This window comes from Ammospiza caudacuta, chromosome 8 (genome assembly GCF_027887145.1).
Source record: "Ammospiza caudacuta isolate bAmmCau1 chromosome 8, bAmmCau1.pri, whole genome shotgun sequence".
Taxonomy (NCBI): domain Eukaryota; kingdom Metazoa; phylum Chordata; class Aves; order Passeriformes; family Passerellidae; genus Ammospiza; species Ammospiza caudacuta.
In genome coordinates, this window is record NC_080600.1 from 18,798,106 (window position 1) to 18,817,791 (window position 19,686).

At 48.3% G+C, this 19,686-nt stretch overlaps 1 protein-coding gene across 5 annotated transcripts in view; it reads right to left on the reverse strand.

The window, feature by feature from the left end:
- Positions 1 to 4,540: 4,540 nt before the first annotated feature.
- The window catches only part of NRP2 (neuropilin 2), an 88,404-nt gene continuing 73,258 nt past the window's right edge, over positions 4,541 to 19,686 (reverse strand). For 2 of the 5 annotated variants that reach the window (XM_058809404.1, XM_058809403.1), the window contains exons 16-17: positions 8,580 to 8,648; positions 4,541 to 7,939 (exon numbers count right to left, since the gene is read on the reverse strand). In XM_058809404.1, coding sequence (XP_058665387.1) covers positions 7,635 to 7,939; positions 8,580 to 8,648 — 374 coding nt within the window. In that variant the 3' untranslated portion in view covers positions 4,541 to 7,634. Of the gene's footprint in view, positions 7,940 to 8,579; positions 8,649 to 16,067; positions 18,920 to 19,686 lie in introns of those variants that run through there. The other 3 variants (XM_058809407.1, XM_058809406.1, XM_058809405.1) reach the window with 2 other exon arrangements.

Genomic DNA, 19,686 nt, shown 5'->3' on the forward strand with positions numbered 1-19,686 from the left:
CCTCGGGGGGAGACCCCCGGGAGGGGTCCCCAGTGAGGTGTGGTGAAGGGTGTGGGGCCGGGCAGGCTCATCCCGCTGCCTGGCTTCTTGCACAATAGACCTTCCACAGCCTGGCCCGTGCAATGGCCGTGGCTCTTGAGATCAGCCTGGAGGCACATCCCAGGGGAAAACATCTCCAGTTCAGGAATGGGGTTTGCTGCTTGCGGGGGGCAGGATGTGGGGATTGGCCTGGTGAGTGCTGCTCTGCCTCTGGAAATGGAGGGGTTTCACTCCCGGAGACACTGGGGCCGCATGGGGCTGCCTGTGCCCACCCCTCTTTGCCGGGGGGCTCAGAGCTGCTGTTCTGCGTGGTGGGGGCTGCTCCTCCTCCTGCTGTCCGAGCAGACCTGAGCTGTTGAAGCCATCCCAAGAAATTCTTGCTGTGCAAGAAAATCATGCAGTATTGGGCAAGATTGTCAAAAATACCTATGCCACCAGGGCACTTCTGACCATTTTAAATAATTTCTCTCCTCTACTTCCCTCAGTACTTCTGCTACTATTTTTATAATCACTCTTCTGCTTTCAACTCCTTATCTTCTTTAGCTTTCCTTCTCCTTTGCACACTTCTTGCCCTAAAATCTTTTCATCACCTTTTTTTTTTTTTTTTTGGGTCTGATTGGGCTTTATTTCTTCTCCTCCACCAGATTTATGTGACTTGTCAAGTCCAGCAGCCGTTTGTCTCTGCCTGATGACAGACTTGTGTCCCACCCCCCTCCGAAATCAGATTCATGGCTGTTCTTTAAGGCCCTTTAATATTTTAATGCTTTGACTATAAATTCCATTTTCTCTAAGCTTCAATCCTGGTGCGGGCCTTCCCGCGGAGGTTGGGGCGCCCCCCCGCTCCCGCCGTGATTTGCGGTGTGTCACAGGCGGCGTTTGCCGGGGCTTTGCACCGCGCGCGGCAGAGGAGGCCAGGGGAGGCGAGCAGAGCAGGAATTCGCTTTTCCTTAAGCTCAAACGATTCTTCAAACCTTGACAGGAATTGACTTTTTTTTTTTTTTCTTTCAAGACATGATTTGTTGTGGGCTTGTTGTGCTTTTTATTAAAATGCTCTCGTGGAGCGCTTAGAAAGGTTGGCTTTGCACAGCCTCAGCTTCCTTCTTTAATAAATGCAGCCTCGGCTTACAGTTTTTCCCTCTGATGTGTCAGCTGGGGGACTCACTCTCCATCTCAAATGCACCCAGACTGCTTAAATCATCCTTATTTCTCTCAGAGGGAAGAGAGACTTTTGCTCTCCAAAACTTTTCACACTCTAAGTTAATGAAACTTCTCTGCTGAAAGGGATGGATGTGACACTGTGCTGAGGATTTCATGGCCGAGTGCTGGATTATTGCTGTGGTGTGAAAGGCTCCTCAGCCTTGGTAAGCACATTGAACGTCTTCTTAAAATATGAGGTTGAAATGCATTTGGCAACAGCTGTGTTGCTCAACACAGCCCATCACCGACGTGTCCTGTGCCTCTGCTGAAGGCACTCTGCTTCCAGGGCTGCACAGAGAGCTGGGCTGGGAGCCAGGACACAGCTACTCTGTATAAACCCCAGAGACCAGGAGGGCAAAAACAGCGCTAGAAATTTGGGCAGTTTTTGTAGAGAAATCAAGTCTGTTATTAAGCATGAGATTGGCAGCTGATCCAAAGGGTGACAAAGCAGCCCTGCACTGCGCCAGGAGGGATCTGATAGGAAATTATCAGCAACATCTGGGACAGCTATTTCCTCCAGGTTTGTAAACATTTAACCAAGGAAATGTTAGCAAAATCTATTGCAGCAAACAGTCGTGAGCCACCAGCATGGGCTGGCTCACCCTGCAGCCCTCCAGCCACTGCTGCAGCACAGGGAAGCAGAGCTGTATTTCTTCCCTTGATTTTTGGCACCCGGGCCGAGGCGGGGGCAGAGCTGCTGAGTGTTTAATGCAGTGCTTTCCATTTTGGATATTAGTAGTGCAGCTGAGTTATGACACAGGAGCGGGGAGAGGAGTCATTCCCTCTCAACACATTCAGGATTAGTTATTTTCCCATTAAACTGCTTTAGACACAGTGAGTTTGTTGCCTCAAATGGGTCACTGCATGTAACAGGAGTTGATAGGAAAGCCTAGTCCTACCTGATCAGTGTGAGCGACAACACAGACCTATTGAATTCAATGCAAATTTTGCTACAGATGCATTCAGAACAAAACTCAGTGTCACCCTCTGTATTTACACCACAGGGCTCTGCTGAGCAGCCACAGTAAGGCTGAAAGGACACAGCAGGGACGCAGCAGTGGTGGCACTGGGTGCAGTCAGGTTCCCAGTGCTCAGCTCACCAGGAGTCAGCACCTGGGGGTTTACCAATACTTCTCATGGCCAGGTGGGTTTGTTCATTTGGGGTGTAAAGGGGGAAGAAGTGAACTATTATTTCAGTGCAGCTATTGAACAGAGCCATCCAGCTTTCATGGGAAGAGGCCATTGGGAGCTTCCCAATAGAGAGAATGTGCCTTTATGGGTGTTTGTCATCAGGGTTCAGGGGGCCTGGAAATTATGGAGGCAATGGACAGGCTCCCTGTGGTCCCTTCAGGAAGGAGGTGAAGCACCAGTCAGCCTGCCAAAGTCATTGTCCACAGCAAAGCTGGCACCAGGTTTTGCTCAGTCCCGTTGGATGGCTGGTGATAGACAGAGGCGTTCTTCAGTGAGACAGAAGAGAGTGAGGCAACGGGAGGCTCTACTTGCACCTGCCTGCAATTAATTAATTACGAATCCACTCATTAGCTCAGCCCCATGGCTCCCCTTACTGCCAAGCCCCCAGCTGTCCAGAGAGCAAGTCATTATTTGAAAAGATTTCCCATTAAATCCAAAAGAAAAGGAATATTTGAAAGAAGAAGGGGCAAGAGAAACAGCAAGGGTGCACACACGATTGCAATCAGCTGTAGAGGATGTGCAGGAGTGCCTGGATCCCCATCTTGGAGCAGCCCAAGAATGATGAAATAGATTTCATTAGCCTGAATCAGCCCCTGATTACTCCTGTGCCATGTGAAACACCCCCCATGGCACCCCACAGTCTGGCCTCTGCTTGCAGTGGGTACCTTTGTGTGCATGGCAAATGCACCAGGGCGCTCCAGGTCCCACCCCATCCTGCCAGCTCCACAGCAGCCCCATCCACGTGCAATCCCAGCTTGTGCGGAAAAAAAAAACGCCAGAAGATTTAAATTTCCTGAAGTGGGTACCTGGCTCCCTTGGTGCCCAGGCAGCAGCTTCAGCCCAGCTCACAGGCGTCTAACCCCAGCCAGAGCACACATCTGCTTTGTGGGCCGTGTTTCTATTACCTGCTCTCTGCTGCCTGCGTTAGCTCCCCCTCACTGCAGTGATTTACAGGCGGTGTTACGGCAGGACAGCTCTGACACTGATTGAGTCGCTTATCTGCCGTCTCCGTCCTGCTCCCTGACAGCCTCTCCCCCAGGTATCAATCTGCACATCAGTTCTTTATTCCTAGGTGAGAGGAGAGCTGTCAAGGTTACAGCTACACTGTCATCTTCATCTAAGCTGCCAGCCACCCTTCATCGCTTAAAGACCCTCTTTAACACAAACGCTTTGGGAGGGGGTCACCGTCTTTGAGATGGCAGCAAAATTTCATTTGCTCTCAAGGTGCTCAGAGCTTGATGGATTGGCTCTCATTTGTCAGGGTACCCATAAATAAACAAGAGTTTCCAAGCTGTAGGTGCAGCCCCACAGCTTCTATTTTCTGCAGCCCTGCAGTGGCTCCTGGCTGCCTGCTACAGGGTACCAGGACCCCTGTGAGACAAGTTGAGACACGAGGTTCCCCTGGCCTGGGCTGCCACCAGGGCAGTGTGACAGAGCAGAGGGAGGGTGGAGAAGACAAGTATGTGGAGCCAGGCTTGGCACTGGGGTTTGCCAGGAGTCCCCACTGTCTTTGTGATGAACAGGGCTGAACTGCAGAACACCACCCCATCCCAGTCACTGCCCACTTTGGCAGGTTCATAGAATCAGGACAGGGACACGCTGGGATACCAGCACCTGTACCCTGAGATGGATAAACTGTGACAGGCTGGCCCCTACCAGTGCACTTTAGTTCTAAATATTTTTTCTAAATGAATTTTAGCCTAAAACTGCACTGGTGAGAGTGATCCTCTCTGGGATCACTGGCAGCATTAGGCCATGGTACAGGGTGACAGGAAAGGACCTGCATCCACTTTGGGGTTTGCTCTCAGATGCTGCTTTTGGGCCAGAGCAGCTTCCAGCCATCCCCAGCTCTGATAGGAGATGCTGTGTGTGTGCACTGGATCTGTGTTAAAACTGCATGTCACCTTGGTGTGCCACTCAGCCTGGGGTAATCCAAAGGGACAAGCTGTGCACAGCAAAGGAGAGCAGTGGGCATGGCCCTGCGTGCCTCAAGTTGCACCTCATTCTGCTGGGGCTTCTGCTACCCACAGCCCTCTTCAGTTTGGTTTCCTTGTTGCTGCTCTTTCATGAATAAAAAAGCCACTGAAACATAATCTCTACCATAATGTTTATTAAATAGTAATTTTAAAAGGTTTTTATACAAATCATATAAACACAGTTTTATTTTTTGTTTTGTTTTGTTTGTTACACCGAAGAATCACAGTAAAAGCTCTTTAAGTCCGTAAGTCCTGGCTCAGCCAGTAAATGGTCAAATACCTTGAACTGCAAACCTTAGAGAATTTCCATTTCTGCATATAATTTCTTAATGGTTTAATTCCCATGCTCACCTCCAGCACCTTCCCACAAAATGAAGTCACCCAGAACTACAGCCCTCCCATTAGCAACATGTCCTGCCATGGGAAGTGCGTGGAGGCAACAGCCCATTTAAGCAAAGGCATTAATGCCGATTTTCTTTTCCTTTTCTGAAGTTCACAGAGGGAATTGCAATCAGCAAACCTAATCTATTTGCAGAGGAGGATGCAATGAATTGAATGCACCAATGACCTTTCCCCCCCTCCCTGTTGAAGTTACAATCAAACACAGTTTTCCATAGAACAGTAAAGCACCCGGCAGAGGTAAGTGAGGTATTGGCTGTGCAGCATGATCGGCCTTCTCTCGCCTGGCGAGCTCACACGTGGGCCCTGCCCCAGCTGCCAGGGGCCAGCGGGACACACGGGCTGGGCCTGTGCCACCTTAGTGCCAAGGTCAGCAGTACTCCCCTGCCCCAGATCAAGAGATACATTAACACGAGTCAGTCCCACGGAATAAGTCACATACACGATACATACAGAGAATTCACGTGCGTGTGCAAACACACTATTTCTGAATATATCTATATATGAACTCTTCTCTCTGTACGCCTACTAGACACCATAACATCACCTTTTTAATTATATATTTTCACCTATTGTTTGCCTAAGTTGGCTTTTCTACTGTATGGTCCTTTTCCATTCATCCTTCCCCTCTCTGGTGATTTGAAGGGAATGAAATCATTGAGCAGCAGCAATCCAGCTTTGAAATGGTCTGGTACATTTCCTCTCACTGCCTCTGTTTCTTTTGTACAGTAAAATAACACCCCTGTGGAATTTGTCTGTGAAAAAGGCCAAAGGGAAAGGAGAATCAGAGACACATTTACTGCTGTTTTTGTCGGGTGCACAGTGTGAATTAGAGAAATGGAGGCTTTGTGTGCACATCTCTGCGTGTGTACACTGACCGCGGAGGTGCTGGTGACGCAGCTGCTCTCTCTGCTCCCCCAGCACATGTGCACCTTTCTCACAGCAGAGAAGGGGTTTTTTCCCTAAAATCTTATTGTCTGAGGGAGCTCTTCATGAAACAGCAGTCAAATGTTCCTATTCCCACAGTGCCAAGGAGCAGCTGTGGCACTGCCCATGTGTCCATGCTCATCTCCTCTCCAGATGTTGCTCGTGTCCCCAAACACCTGGGCTCCTGCACGATGTGTTTGTGAGCCTGGGCAAACTGAGCTTCACAGCACATCACATCTTTGTCAATAGCAGTTGGCGAGGAAAATGATGCCATCCCCACCCCAAACTACTTGCCAGGTAAAATGTAAAAACCAGGACATGCCAGGTATTACCAAAGAGCCCCTGGAAAAGCATACCCAGTATGACAGAAAGGTTTCTAATTTATCTATGTGCAAGCTGATAGAGGTGATCCACCTGTACTGAACTGGAAATGAAGGCATTGCTTTGGGGTTCAGCATTTCAACTCTTTTTTTCTCCATTCAGTTATTTTCATAACACTCCTGTCCCACAGCACAGTGGTAAGTGGAGAGGTACCAGCCACCACACGATGTAGCCAGACCATTTGAAAGTAGAAGGACCAGATTTCTGCTGGGCTCTAACCAGCAGAGAGTGGTGAAGAAGAGCATTCTGTGGGGAAGGATGAAGGCCTCACTTGCTATTTGCTACAGCACTGATCATCAGCTGGAGGAAAAATACTTCTAAGGCACTTGTTCAAAGTAAAAAAAACAAACGGCTCACAGATAGAACTTGGGGGTTTTGCTACTGATCAGGAGCAGCACAGCTGTGCTCCAAAGGGGATGTGGTGGCAGCTGTTTGGTCCAGCAGTGCTGGTGGCACCAGCTCACACCGCCCAGCTCCAGGGACAAGGAGAGCATCAGGAGGGTGAGGGGGTGCCAGTGGGCACCATGGCCAGGCTCCCCAGGGCTGTGGGCATGGCTCCAGCCTCCTTCCCTGTTCATTTTCCCTTCCTGGCACTTTGGAGAGGCCTCAGCACTGTACCTTAAGTCAAACCCCAAGTGAAGCCCCCTTCCCAAAGCCATTGCCTAAGCACCACCAACCCGACAGGCTCTATCTTTCCTTTGCTGCAATTTTCTCATTATAGCAAAAATTAAATGGCAGGCTCAAGAGGGGTGGGAGATTCAAATAAAGGCCTTCCTGATGAAGGCCTCTGCTGTTGCAATCAAAGATATGGATTTAATAAATGGCTCTTATTCACAAATCACTTTAAGGCTCTTCAGCTTTTCTCAAAGAGGTGCTTCTACACATAGGGTTTCCCTTCTATTTTCTTTCTTAATGATTTCAGAAAGTGCTGTTGTTACTGTTGACAGTAAAGCCAGTATCCCACCTTTCCCCTGCTACCAGGAGAAGGAAAGTTGAAGGTAACAACACGCTTCCATTTTCAGGACCGCAAACTGCAGCTTCCTGTTCTTAGTGTGAAGTGCACAAATCCCTACAATGATATCTGGACGGAGACTAAAATGGACAGGGGCTCCGTGTGTGTGTGTGTGTGTGTTATTTCTAAAGAAATCCCTCAGCCTTCTCAGCAACTTACCAGAGAAAGGAGGTGGGAAATAACAATCAACATTTAGTTTCTCACATCCAAAAGGTAAACCAGGCTCCCTTACCACATCCCAGCCATTCACATCAGCAGAAAATGAAGATGAACCAACAAACAAAGGGCTCAGTCCCCCTCGCCTGGCACAGTCTGGTTTGCAGGAAAGCCACTCGGTCCTGGTGGAGTGTGACCCGGCAGCAAGAGCTGGTGGCAGGAGCAGTGCCTCTCCTCACTCCTGCTCCCCTCATTCCCTGTTATGGCATTCAGTTCCCATAGAAAACAGCAAAAAAGTACCCCCCTGCCAGCCCACCTCACCGGGCACAATGCCAAGGGTGATCCCCAGGCACCCATCAGGCCTCCGAGCAGCACTTCTGGTGGTTCATCTTCACCTTGTGCTTGATGCCGTCGTACAGTTCGAAGTTGTAGTTCTCCAGCGTGGTGGAGCTCCGCGAGGACAGCCCGGCGTACGAGCACGTGCAGTAGAGCAGCAGACCCGCGCAGATGGCCCCAAGGAGGACACCCAGGGAGCTCATGGCTATGATGGTCACCAGGATGGGATCCAGGGTGTATAGCCAGCTTTTCTCTTTGTCCAGCTTCCCGGTTCCTGGAGAGTTAGTAGAGAACAGTGTGTCGTTCCTATCCGATCCAAAGTAATCTGCAGTGGAACGGGCACTTATTATCCAGGGATCACTTTTTACTCCCCCCTCACCTTTTCACATTTCTTACTTGGAGTTGTGACGGCTTTACAAGAATTAAAGTATATATAGGGGACTATCTCAGCAGGATTCACTAACCCAGGTCTAGAAATCATGTGAAGCACCAAACTGCCAAGAAAGTTAGGCACCCTGATTCACTTTTAGACATCAGACTATTGACATAGTGTGCAAGCATTCTAACCCACCAAAACTCTGGCCCTTCCAGTGCCACTAGGTTCAAAACTATGGAATCAATCTGTCACAGGTCTCAGACTTAATTTTCTTCATTTACAAGTCAAAATGTCATGCAAGCAGCAATTAATGCTTAAAAGATCAGTTTCACTTGTCCTAACACAAATACAATACATTGACTTCGCAAGGTTGCTGGCTGTTGGAAAACAGCAAAAGAAAACCAATGCCTTTGAATGCTAAGCCATCACTTCAATGTTTGTTCTCAAGTGTGTTTTCTAGCTCCTAACAGCACTAAAGTTGAGATTTGTGAGTAATCTGAGCATTTGATACTGAAATACAAGCTGTCACAGCTGAATTGTCCACGTGTGTATGGACAATGTCCATGTCCATGTCCATTTGCATACCAACCTAGATCGTCGTTGTCTTCAAAGTCTTGCTCAGAGCTTGGGAAGTCATCCTCCATTCTCGGGAAATTCACTAGAACAACAAAATGGGAAGCACTGTTTGTTAAAAGAGGCCTTCTGGCAGCATCATTGTCACTGGTAGCTGGACTGTGAGACCAGCCAGAAGAAAGTAATTGTTAAACTATTACAAGGCTCTTCCTTGTGAAAGGAGGAGGAACTCATTATCTTCCCTTGGCCAAAGTCAATGAAGACTCTTGCACACTTGAGAGAAGAGGATCTTCACACTATGTCACATTTCATAACCACCAGATCACCAGCTTTTAAGAAGAAAAGAGAGTGAGCAAAAAGCAAAGAAATCAGACACCTTGAATAGCACTAAAATATTGTCATTGGTGTCTCCAGTGGTGAATAATGGCCATAATTCACTATTAACATGCTCATGGGTATTACCCTTACACCTTTGAGTAGGATCTTAGTGCCTGTCATTACTTGCCACTAATGCTGGATCCATTTAGCACACACTCTACTTTTCATATTTTCCCATATGTCTGACTGGATATAGACCTTCAATGACCCAGTTCCTCTTTGGGTTTCAGTTAAAGTCACAGTAATTTGAGGAATTTATGTGTCTTCATCATATGTTTTAATACAAAAGCTGATTGAAATGGAGAGAGAGGCAAATGGCCATATCTAGGCCCTTATGTTAACATTTCCCTGATCCAAATTCCTTTTAGTGGTGACATCTCTTTCTATTGTTTAGCACAGACCAAGGACTAGAAACCAAATGCACATATTATAATCTGAGCAGAAGTAAGTTATTTTCCTGTGCAGTCTTCCTATCATTTTCTCTGCGTACAGTTACCATGGCTCTTTTCCACTTTTCCAAAAGAAAATGTCTTTTCATTTCAATCTGTGAAGAGTTTTCAAAGCTGACTGTAACTTGGGGTACTCAACTGAGAAGGTGTCTTGAAGTGATCAGGAATGCAAAAAATCAGGGACTAGAAAGCGATAGAAGTCACACCTTGGAAGTAGTTGTGATTGGAACCAAGATTACTTTATGCCTTGTCCCAAAATGGCAAGAAGAGTTTAAAGAGGTTACTTACAAACAACCAAAATTAAAGACTGTAACTTGTACCTAAAAAGCCACATGCAAAGAAATTATTCAAAACCTTATAAAAGAACATTTCTGCATATTTGCATGGATGTTTAAGACTTGAAAAGGCCTCCTGAATTGTCAAATACACTATTTTGCTATCCCAGACAACTGTGTCAGGCAATGCATGCCAGGGACATTTCAAGGTTCGCTTCTAGAGTGGGTCTCTGCTGAAATCCACGCTGCCCCAACACCACCTGACCTCTGCTGGAATAATGACACCTTCTCATTCCTCAGGCAGAATTGTATCTGCACCCAGAGGATGAAGGGATTTCTTTGAATTTGCAAGTGAACCTGGCAACAGGAAGGCTCAGAGCCCAACGCCCGCCCCTCCTGCCGACGAGCTCTGCATCGAGTGAGTCAGTTAAGCTGACTCAAGGCTGCTGGTACCTTGCCGGAGAAACACAGGTGCACACTGCCTTCTGTAAATCCTCACTTTAGCGGTGAGGTCACATGATTTCTCAACAGTTCTCAAACTGACAGGCCCAGATGGCAACATCTTAGGGCTGGGAGAACTGCCTGAGGGCCTCTTGCAAACATTTAGATCCAAACAAGTGGAAAAATAACTTGCAAAGCATTTCACACGTGGAGATGTCTGAGCTGCTAGTCACCCATTGGAAGACAAGCAGTGAGATTTGCCATCCATGTCACCCACACAACCCTACAGAAACTGTATGTTGCTCAAAACTGTATGAGCAGAGGTCAAAATTAGATGACAGTCTGCCCGAGGAGTCCATGTGTGGAGAAAGGCTCTTGGAAGTCATTTGACATTCCATATTGTAGCTGCTCTAAATTTTGTGTGAGAACAAGTTAGCAATTTGATCCTTTTGTAATTTCCCAGGGTAGCCTTGAGGGAAAAGCCAGAAATAAAAAAGTATTGGTTAATCAACACTTTCAAAAGAACACCAGTTCTTCCAGCCTGAAAGGAAGGAGCACTGGGAAAACTTGAAAAGAGAGAACATTTATACAAAAAGCCCAGCCTAGAATCTGTTTACTCTTCTAGTGATTTGCTCAATTCCCCATGCTAATACAACTCTTAAGTCCTGCTTAAATGATATCTTCCTACTTGCCTATTTTCCTTCCTCCTCAGGCCCTCACTTTTCTGTTCCCCACATGCCATTTCATTGCTATTTGATTGTATGTTATCATGCAGGGCTCTACACCCTCCGGAAAGCTTTGGAAAAATGCAATTCAACGTTTCTTTTTCCATACTAGGGCTTCTCGAGTCATTAACTGAATCAGCTCAGGCTGTGTGGGTGTCTGTGGGAATTGAAGCTGGTGGTCTCAGTTCAGTTCCTGGTGGAGATGAGTTAGAATCTAGCCTGTCACAGAATCTAGCCTGCTGTTTGTCATCAGTTAGGCTCCTTTGGGACAAGTCCCAGCAATACATTCACAAGTGGAGCAGGCCACAGAAGGCAACTCCCTTAGAAAGTGGTCCCCAGAAAAGCCCTGCAAGCTGGTGGGCAGAATGGGAGAAACATACATCACTCTGTGTTGTGGAAAGCTGCTTCCTTAAAGGGCAGATTTCAGACACAGCTTACCTTGCATTTTAAAAGGCAAAAAGTATTCTGGAGAAAGGTAGACAAGAAAGTTAAGGGGAAACTGTAATTAAATATGAGGAATGATTTCTCCTGAGTGAAAGGCCATTTTTAAAGCCCGTGTGCCAAATGATAGCTGTGAGCACCTAGCCAGTCCTGGCCAAAAGATGATATTAGCAATGATTTTGGAAACAGCCAGATGCCAAGAAAGGCTGTTATCTGTTGGATCTGAGAGCACTGCCAGCTAAAAGGCTAATTTATGGGACCTGGAAAAAGAAAGATAAAATTCTAATCAGACAAGGGCTGATTTAATACCATGTTTGTATGAACTCACATGGAGGGAGAGCGGGAGAGAATTTGTATTTCCAGAGATTAAAGAGTTTCAGTGTACATCTGTTTGAAAATAGTAGCAGGGGTGGGAGGGATTGTGCCAGGGTGGAGGAGAGGGGCAGAAGAGCAGACAAGGCTCTCTGGTGTCCCACACAGACACACTCATGCCCCTTGCAGGAAAGCTCTCCAAACCTGCCCAAGGCAGCCCACCTCTCCAGAGCTGAGCTCAGCTGTCTCACCACCACGGTGCTCAATGCCACCCTTCCTGCATGGCCTTACCAGCAGCACCCCCACCTCTGGCACAGACCCCCACACCAAGCCAAGAACTATTGCTTTGGAGAGAACACCCAGCCCTGATTGCTGGAACCTGGACACATTCTTCCAAGGCAAATGACAACTGTCAAGAAAAAAATTGCTGTTTCTTTCCAGCCTGACTTTGTCTGGTTTATGTCCAGGCACCAGGTGCTGCCTCCTACCAGGTCTCTGAGGGGAGCTCAATCACCCTGGGGCAGAGCTCTATCACCTGGCATCTCTCTCTACACACAGGCATTTGCAGATTATCTGTGGTGTCTCTTGGAGTCTTTCTGGCTGAACAAAATGAGCCTCTCAGCAGGAGTGCCTTTCCCAAACAATATATCAAACTTGCAGTAATTTCCAGCTCTTTTTATTGCCGGCCTAGAGCCACTCTGGCACAGGATAGCCTGGCCTGGAGAGCACCCAGGATGCATTCCCACCATCCCTGTGCTCCTGCTCCCCACTTTCTGCAGGGGTCCACAAGCTCTGGGGCTGAAAGCTGTGCACCAGGCGATGGGTGCTTTATGTGCTCTGCTCCTTACAGTCTTTCATTCCCAGTAATATCTGTGGCTGTGCCTGCTGGGACAGAAAAAGCAGAGTGTGTAGGAGGAAGAAAAACAAATTGCTGGTTTTGGGGAAATAAGCAGCACATGGTTGTTTCCCCACTGTGGAAAGGACTCGAGGGCAGCCAGCTACATGCTCACCCCTCTCTTGGGCTGCTACAACATCCCTCTTGGCCAGTGCTGTCCTGCCCAGTGAAGGGAGCGTAGAAGGTACACTGTTGCTCTGCTGCCAAACAAGTGCCCGTGAGGGTCTGAAACATGAAATACAGCCAAAGCTAGGAAAACAGGGTCAGAAATTGACATTTCCCAGTCTTGGCATAACGAGACAGAGCCCCGGCTCTGCTCTCATCCTTGCTTTTCTCTCTTTGCTCATTCCCAGTCCTTTTCTCTCCACAGCAGTAGTGTGACTCCAACACACATCACTTTGTTTTGACATGGCGGAGCAGCCGCCGTGGCCTCGCCTTGACACCGCTCTGCTTGGCGCGGCGCAGCGCTGCTCCTCTGGCTGGGAGCCCCGGGCTGGGGGTGGCACCTCCCACCCGCGGCACATGGAGGGGCACTGCTCACAGCAGCAGCAGCATGGGCTCCAAGAAGAAACACTCCCTCTGAATCCCCCACTGCTCTATTTCCAGCTGAAAATCCACCTCACTTCTCTCTTTCCCACTCCTCCAGAAACACAGGACTACTTTAGTTTACAAAAGGGATAAATCCCTGCCAAATTTCAAATTAAAACAGTGCTTTGGCTACAGTTGAGCATTAAAGAAAGCAAACAAGCTGCCACTCCCTGGCCTGGTCTCCCTCTGCAGTGCAGGAACTGCTGGACCTTATTCTCAGATTGCCTTGGGGCTGCTCTGGTGATGGCCAACTGTGCACACCTCAGACCACCACAAAATCATTGTCAAACTAGGGGGCATGGATGACCTCTTGCAATCCTTGAGCTTCCCATATGAAGATAAGGTGGGAAAATATGGCTGGGCAGCTGAAGACCCCCCACCAAAAGCACTTGGAGACATGGAGCCAGGTTGGGTGTTTGGTGTGGAGGTGGCCCATGAGCAGGCAGCTATTTCCAGCCCTGGTGCTGCCCCTCCGTTTGTGGCACCTGGCCCTGCTGCACGCACCCAAAATGAGTACCCTGCCAACCCTCCCTGCAGCAGACACATCCCCCGTTGCAGCCTGACCCCTTCTCCAGCCCTGCTTTTGCACCTCTCCTCAGCAGCAGCACGGGGCCAAGGAAACAGTGGTGGTTGCGTGTGTGTATGGTGTGACTGTGGCATTACACAGTGTAATCCTCTCCCTCTCCCCCTCTCAGCTCTGGAGAGCCCAAGTAAGGAGCTGCCATGCAGGTTCTGCGCTCTGCACTACCCCAAACCAAGCATCTCCTCGGTGAAGGGCGGCACTGGGCCCTGCTGCCAGGGAGCTGGGGGAGAAGCTGGCAGCCCTGTGGCATCCTGGTATGTTTATCACCCTGCCCGTTGTTGCTGTTTGTTTTTACAGTGCAGTGGCTGCCTCAAACTGGCAGTCACGCCTGCAGTCTCTGCTGAGAGCCGCCAAAGCCTCTGATGGAGGAGCTGTGGCAGAAAGCCAAGCGGCTGTCCAAGCTCGCCTCGGGGCCTCGCCTGCTGTCTGCACGCCCCACTCTGCCCCTGACACGGGCTAAGTGGGGGCTGGCCCTGGTAAAGTCAGCAGGTTTTCACAGGGTTTCTAGAGGGACAAAAATCCAAACACAGCCCCACATACAGCCTGGTTTCTACCTTGTTCCCTTGCACGTGGCAGCAGAGGCGTTTCCACCAGGCCAGGAAAAGCCAACCTCACCCCCACAGCCTGGGGACAAGCAGCTCTGGGGTCCCTGTGCCACGTGCCATCCTGTAGGTGCCTGCCCCGACTGTGTGGCTGGTGACTGAGCTCTGCAGCATGCTCCTGCCCGATCAGCCGTCTCAGGCATGCTGACATTGCCAAGGCACAGCACCGCCTTTCCCACGGCACCCTTTGCTTTGCCAGGTCAGTGCTCCCTCTCTCACATCCCCCTTAGGCACTGGCTGTGCCCCAGTGCTTACAGAGAGCGCTCATGCACCCCCTTCTGCTCCTTCAGCACAACACCAACTGCAGAGATAAGATAAAAAGATTGACACCATCACAGCACATACCACCAGGGAGCCATGCCCAAAGCCTCCTGTGATGCACAGGACACAATGCTGTCCCCTGAAAAACAGAGCCCCCACTGCTCCCCCAAAAAGTTTTCCTTTTTTTTTTAAGTAGACACTTAAATGCCTGAAGTTACTGGCAGAAGAGTTTGCATCAAAATCACACTAAACTGTATTTATTTCCTTAAACAAAGCATGCTAATTTTAGCTGCTTTCTTCCCTAGGATGCGCTGCAGCCTGAGCAGCACCCAACTCTCCGGCCAATCTGTCTGTGGCGAACATACGGAATAATTAATCCTGAACGATTTCTCCCTTTTCGTCTATTTACTTAACAGAATTTTTTTCTTCCTTGTTGGGAAGCCATCAGTCAGTCTCTCCCTCCCTGTTTTTCACATGTGCATATTTGTTTTGAATTTTGCTTGAACAGTCGCTGAAGTGTACAAAATGCAAATTACAAGTGTAATTTGCTTTGCTGTACAATTACAGGGAAAAAAAGCCCTCTCCCAAAAAAGCAGCATGGGTACTCAGCTTTGCTTGTGTTTGAATAGACAGTGTGAAGGATCACATATGAATTATTTTTTTGTTGATGGCCTGAATTCCTAGTAAAGTCAGGAAGTTTCATTGCAAAGCTGAGCTTTATGCCAGGGTAAAGAATATGAGAGAAGGAAAATAAAGAGGGAAGGAAAAAAACCTCTCAAACTTGCAGCAAAATATATTTCACATGAAATGTGATGCTGCTGACTCTGCTGAAGGGGTAAAGGGTGCACATAGGGAAGATGGGAAGCAGAACTGCTGCAGCAGAGGTCCCTGTAACAAGTTGGGAGGACTCAGGTGGAGGGAAAGCAGGGACCTACACCTGTCCAAACACTCGTGTACAGGTCCCCTGCACAGTCTGACACGTAGAAACAGGGACTGCACAGAAGAGGAAAGGAAAGCATTGCTGCTTTCATTATTAATTTTGCTAATGGCTTGCCCATTTTTTGCTGAGCTCAGGGACAGAGCATGTGGCTCAGCTGAGCTGGCAGCCAGGCCAGCCCCAGGGGCCCTGCAAAGTCGGATGTCCTGTCTCCAGGGGCCCCAGCTGGAGAAATTCTGTATAATCACACTGAGCAATTTAGCACTTAGGCAACGCTGGTGAAATCCCCAAACAATCCCAAGAGTCAGTCCAGCCTCCTGAAACTCCCATAAGGCCTGGTACAAATGTAATGGATCTAAAAGCTGCTATTAATGGCCCGATCCTGAGTGCAGCGAGGCAGGGAGCCCATAGCATCTGGGCTGCTGGGAGCTGGGTCTGCATGCAGCAGGAACTGGAGCTCCACTTGGCTGAAAGGAATAGCCCTGATGCTCCAGAGAGTTTTGGAACTCTGCTTTGCTTCAACCCACAGCATTCTCATTAGCAAAGAAAGAAGAAGAAAGAAAAACCCCAGATATTTGTATAAAAATATCATCATTTTATTACATTCCACACAATACATCTTCAAAGAATTTCAAATTTCCACAAGATATTTTTCACACACAGGCAACTGGGCAATGCTGGGGATGTCAGGGCTCAAGGAGCAGGGGAGAACTGGAAGTAAAAATCTCGAAGTGACCTTCTGTTTTGTCTTTGGTGATTTTGGTTTAAAAGACAGGGTGCCACATTCTCCTCTCTGACACACCAATGTACACTTGCTAAGTCTGTGGGGGTGAACCTGGTCAAAGTGAAATCATCTGAACTAGGGAGACTGAGCTGATTTTGGAAACGGGACAATATCACCTGCTGACATGGCTTGGGCTGACCTGAAAGTAAGCACATGCCAGTATTTCACATCTGTTTTAATTTGCAGCTGACCAAGGGGGATAGGAATCCACATCCTAAACCAGATGCACTGTGACACCAGTGCTGTGTGATGAGGAGGCTCACACTGAAAGCACCCTTACCCTGGAGCCCCTCTCCAGGGACCTTTCAATGGCACTGCCTTCCAGGTGGCAGGAGCTCCCTGGGTCTGTTCTGGCCCTGTGGGACAGGCATGTCCCTGCTGCTCTCCAAAACCGTGTGGGAGCCAGGCCCAGGTGCCATGAGCACCCACCACGCCTAATGTGCTCACCATGGCACATCACCCTGGGCTTTTCTGCACTCCTTGCTTCAGCCACTTGCTGCTGCAGCTGAGAGGAACCCACTGAAATCTGCTGTGAAACCAGCACGGGGAACTGAAACTGGCTGCACAAAATTAAGGCAAGGATGGGGATAGAGTGACACCCCCATTGACAGAGATCCCCTTGGGATAGGGCTGTGCTGCAACAGGGGCCAATACCACTTCAGCACAGTTTGTATTTTTACTTTTTTTCCCAGACCAAAAGGCAGCTCAAGACTGCAGGGAAGTTAACAGAGCTGCTCATCTTGATTCATTTTATGCAATATTAATAGGAAAAGGAGGGATGGGCACTAGCAAGTTTAGAAGGGGGGAGGGAATCTGATCAGTCATCACAGATGGACACAAACAAGACGGAGAACCTTGCTCACTGGAGGTACTTTTTTTTTGCCTGCAAACAGATTAGGGTTAAAAATTCAAACCACTTTTGCATGTCATCATTCAGTAATTTATATAAGGCATTTCCACTACAATACACTGGGCCATTCAACAGTCAGAGGCGTGTGGAGGCTCCTCCTTGCCTCCCCAGTTAAAGCAGCAGCAATTGCTGGGCCCCCCAGGTGCACTGGCTGGGCTTGGCTTGCTAGATGTTACTGCTGCTCTAAGAAGCAGAACATTAACAAACGCAAAACTGACATTCTAGAAAGTCAACGGGCAATTTTTATGATTCAGCAGCTACGGATTAGGCAGAAGGAAAAAAACCAAACCCAGAAAAGGGAACTGTACTTCTCCCTTGAACATTTCTAGAAGAAAGACAAGGAGGAGCCTTCTCCCCCTTCCCTGTGTAAAAGCAAAACCATCAGCACCCAAAGTGAGGATACTTATTAAATAAATAAACCTTCAGTTCTCAAGAAACTACAGTATTTAGCATCCACTAAGACCTGCTGAAGTCTACGTGTTACCCTAAGGCTGGCTTTAACAGATACAAACAAAACATTCATTATGAGCTTCTCTGATATAAGGCAACTTTAAATAGATTCACTTGCAGGTGGGGGAAGAGGAGGGCTTCCCCTCCCGCTTCCAAACAATGGCTGTGTTTTCATGTTGGCTGCAGAAAGAATAAAATGGAGAGATCTCTTGCTTTTTGAATGTCTATGGACCTCTCTGGATTCTTCTAGCCACCTGAGGCGGACATTCCTACTGTCCAGCCTGGCTTTTCCTCAATTTGCACCCAAGACATTAACACTATCAAACAAGAAACCCAGCCAAAGCTAGATAAGGCAACAAAAAAGCATTGCTCTCTTCCCCAGGTAAACAAATCAGGGCATTCACCATAAACACGTCCCAGACCTTCCAGAGAGGAGGTGGGAAGGAGGGAAAATTAACAACAACAAAAACAAAAATAAAAGCATTCCCTGTGCAAGTAGAAGCAACAACAAGCAAATTAAAAAGGGGCTGTTACTAAATATACATTCAGTCAGTCAGACGCACACAGTCCCATGCACACTCACACACGCAGGTTTAGCACATGCACACGAGCCTCACACACAAGCTTCCAGGCTCACCATCAGGTTCCCTTGCAGGTTGCCTACGGGGAGGAGAAAAAAATCCCAGAACCCAAAGAAGCTGACCAGCAACAAAAAAAAACAACTCCCCAAACAAACACAACAAAACAAAACAAACCCCCACCTGACACCCCAAGTATCTTTGAAAAGTAACAGAAAGGGAGTGTTCACTTTTGAAGTGAAGGGGCGGTGTGTCTCTTCTGGCGATCCAAGATGCAGCATTAGTTTAGAGTTTGTAAAAGATCTGGGGAGGGTTGGGGGACGGAGAAGGGATGGAGATATCTAAGAGTTCACACGTATGCTAGGTAAGGAAAAAAGTGCAAAACTGAGGCAACGTATTTGAAGTCTTAGTTTCTGTCTGTCTGTCTGTTTTGTGTTTTGTTTGCTTTCTTGTTCCTGTTCGGCTCTCAGCAGCGTAAGTTGGGGTCTTGCTCTAGTTTTATGGTTAGAGTGGGCTCCACGGCCACAGGGGCCCCGTTGGCATAGTGGGAGGTTTTGTAGGTGATGGAGTGATCACTCTTCTTGGCCGCATAGCGGAACCGGTGGTAGTGGAGCACAAGGGCCAGCGCGACGGAGACCAGCACCACAACAGCACCTCCGGCGGCAATAACGTAATACCAGTAGGCTGGGATAGGCTGCACTGACACCGTGTCCACTGTGGGCTCGGTCCCTGGCAGGAGGGTTGCCCCTGGGGAGGAGACACAGAACAGGGTTTCTAGGTGGGAGGCATGCAGACGCACAAAAAGAAACACACATGCTTTCAAGAGTACAGCACGGAGCAACACGAGGTCCCACAGCCGCCTCCAGATACAGGGCGTGCTCCTAGGGGAGGGCACAGCCTGGCATTTGCTGAGCCCACATTTCCAAGGGCCTTTCCCTTCCCTTTTAATTAATCAGGCTGACTGGAATGCAATCCAAATTCCATATGGACTATTATTACTGTTAATTTTGGCATCAATTAATGTTTTTTTCCCCTTCTTTATTTTGGCCATCTCCAGATCAGCCACCTGGTTTTGTCTCCACATGGCAGATGTTGTCAAGCAGTGACAAAACACATCATGTTCGTAATTGGAAGTAAAGCATAATCTCAGATGGCCAAGGAAGTTACCACAGGAGATTGGGAAAGAGATTACAAGGAGAAGGATTTGTCATTCTTACTGCAAAGACAGAGAAGAAGTTCTCTGTCTGAAAGTGCTCTGCACACAGGTCTAGTCTCACTAGGTACCCCATTCACAGACCTAAACAGATTACCTTACTATTTCTTGAAGCAGGAAGGGATGGTAATAATTATTAACAGGGCATGGGCTGCAAAATTCAACCCAATATTCAGACAAGAAACTCATGCTCTCTGCAGCTTCAGCAAGCCAGGACTATGGATTCATGCTGATAAAGCACCACACCTCGGGAGGGCTGGAGAAGCACCTGGCTCCTCTGAACTCACGGGCAGGCAGTGCC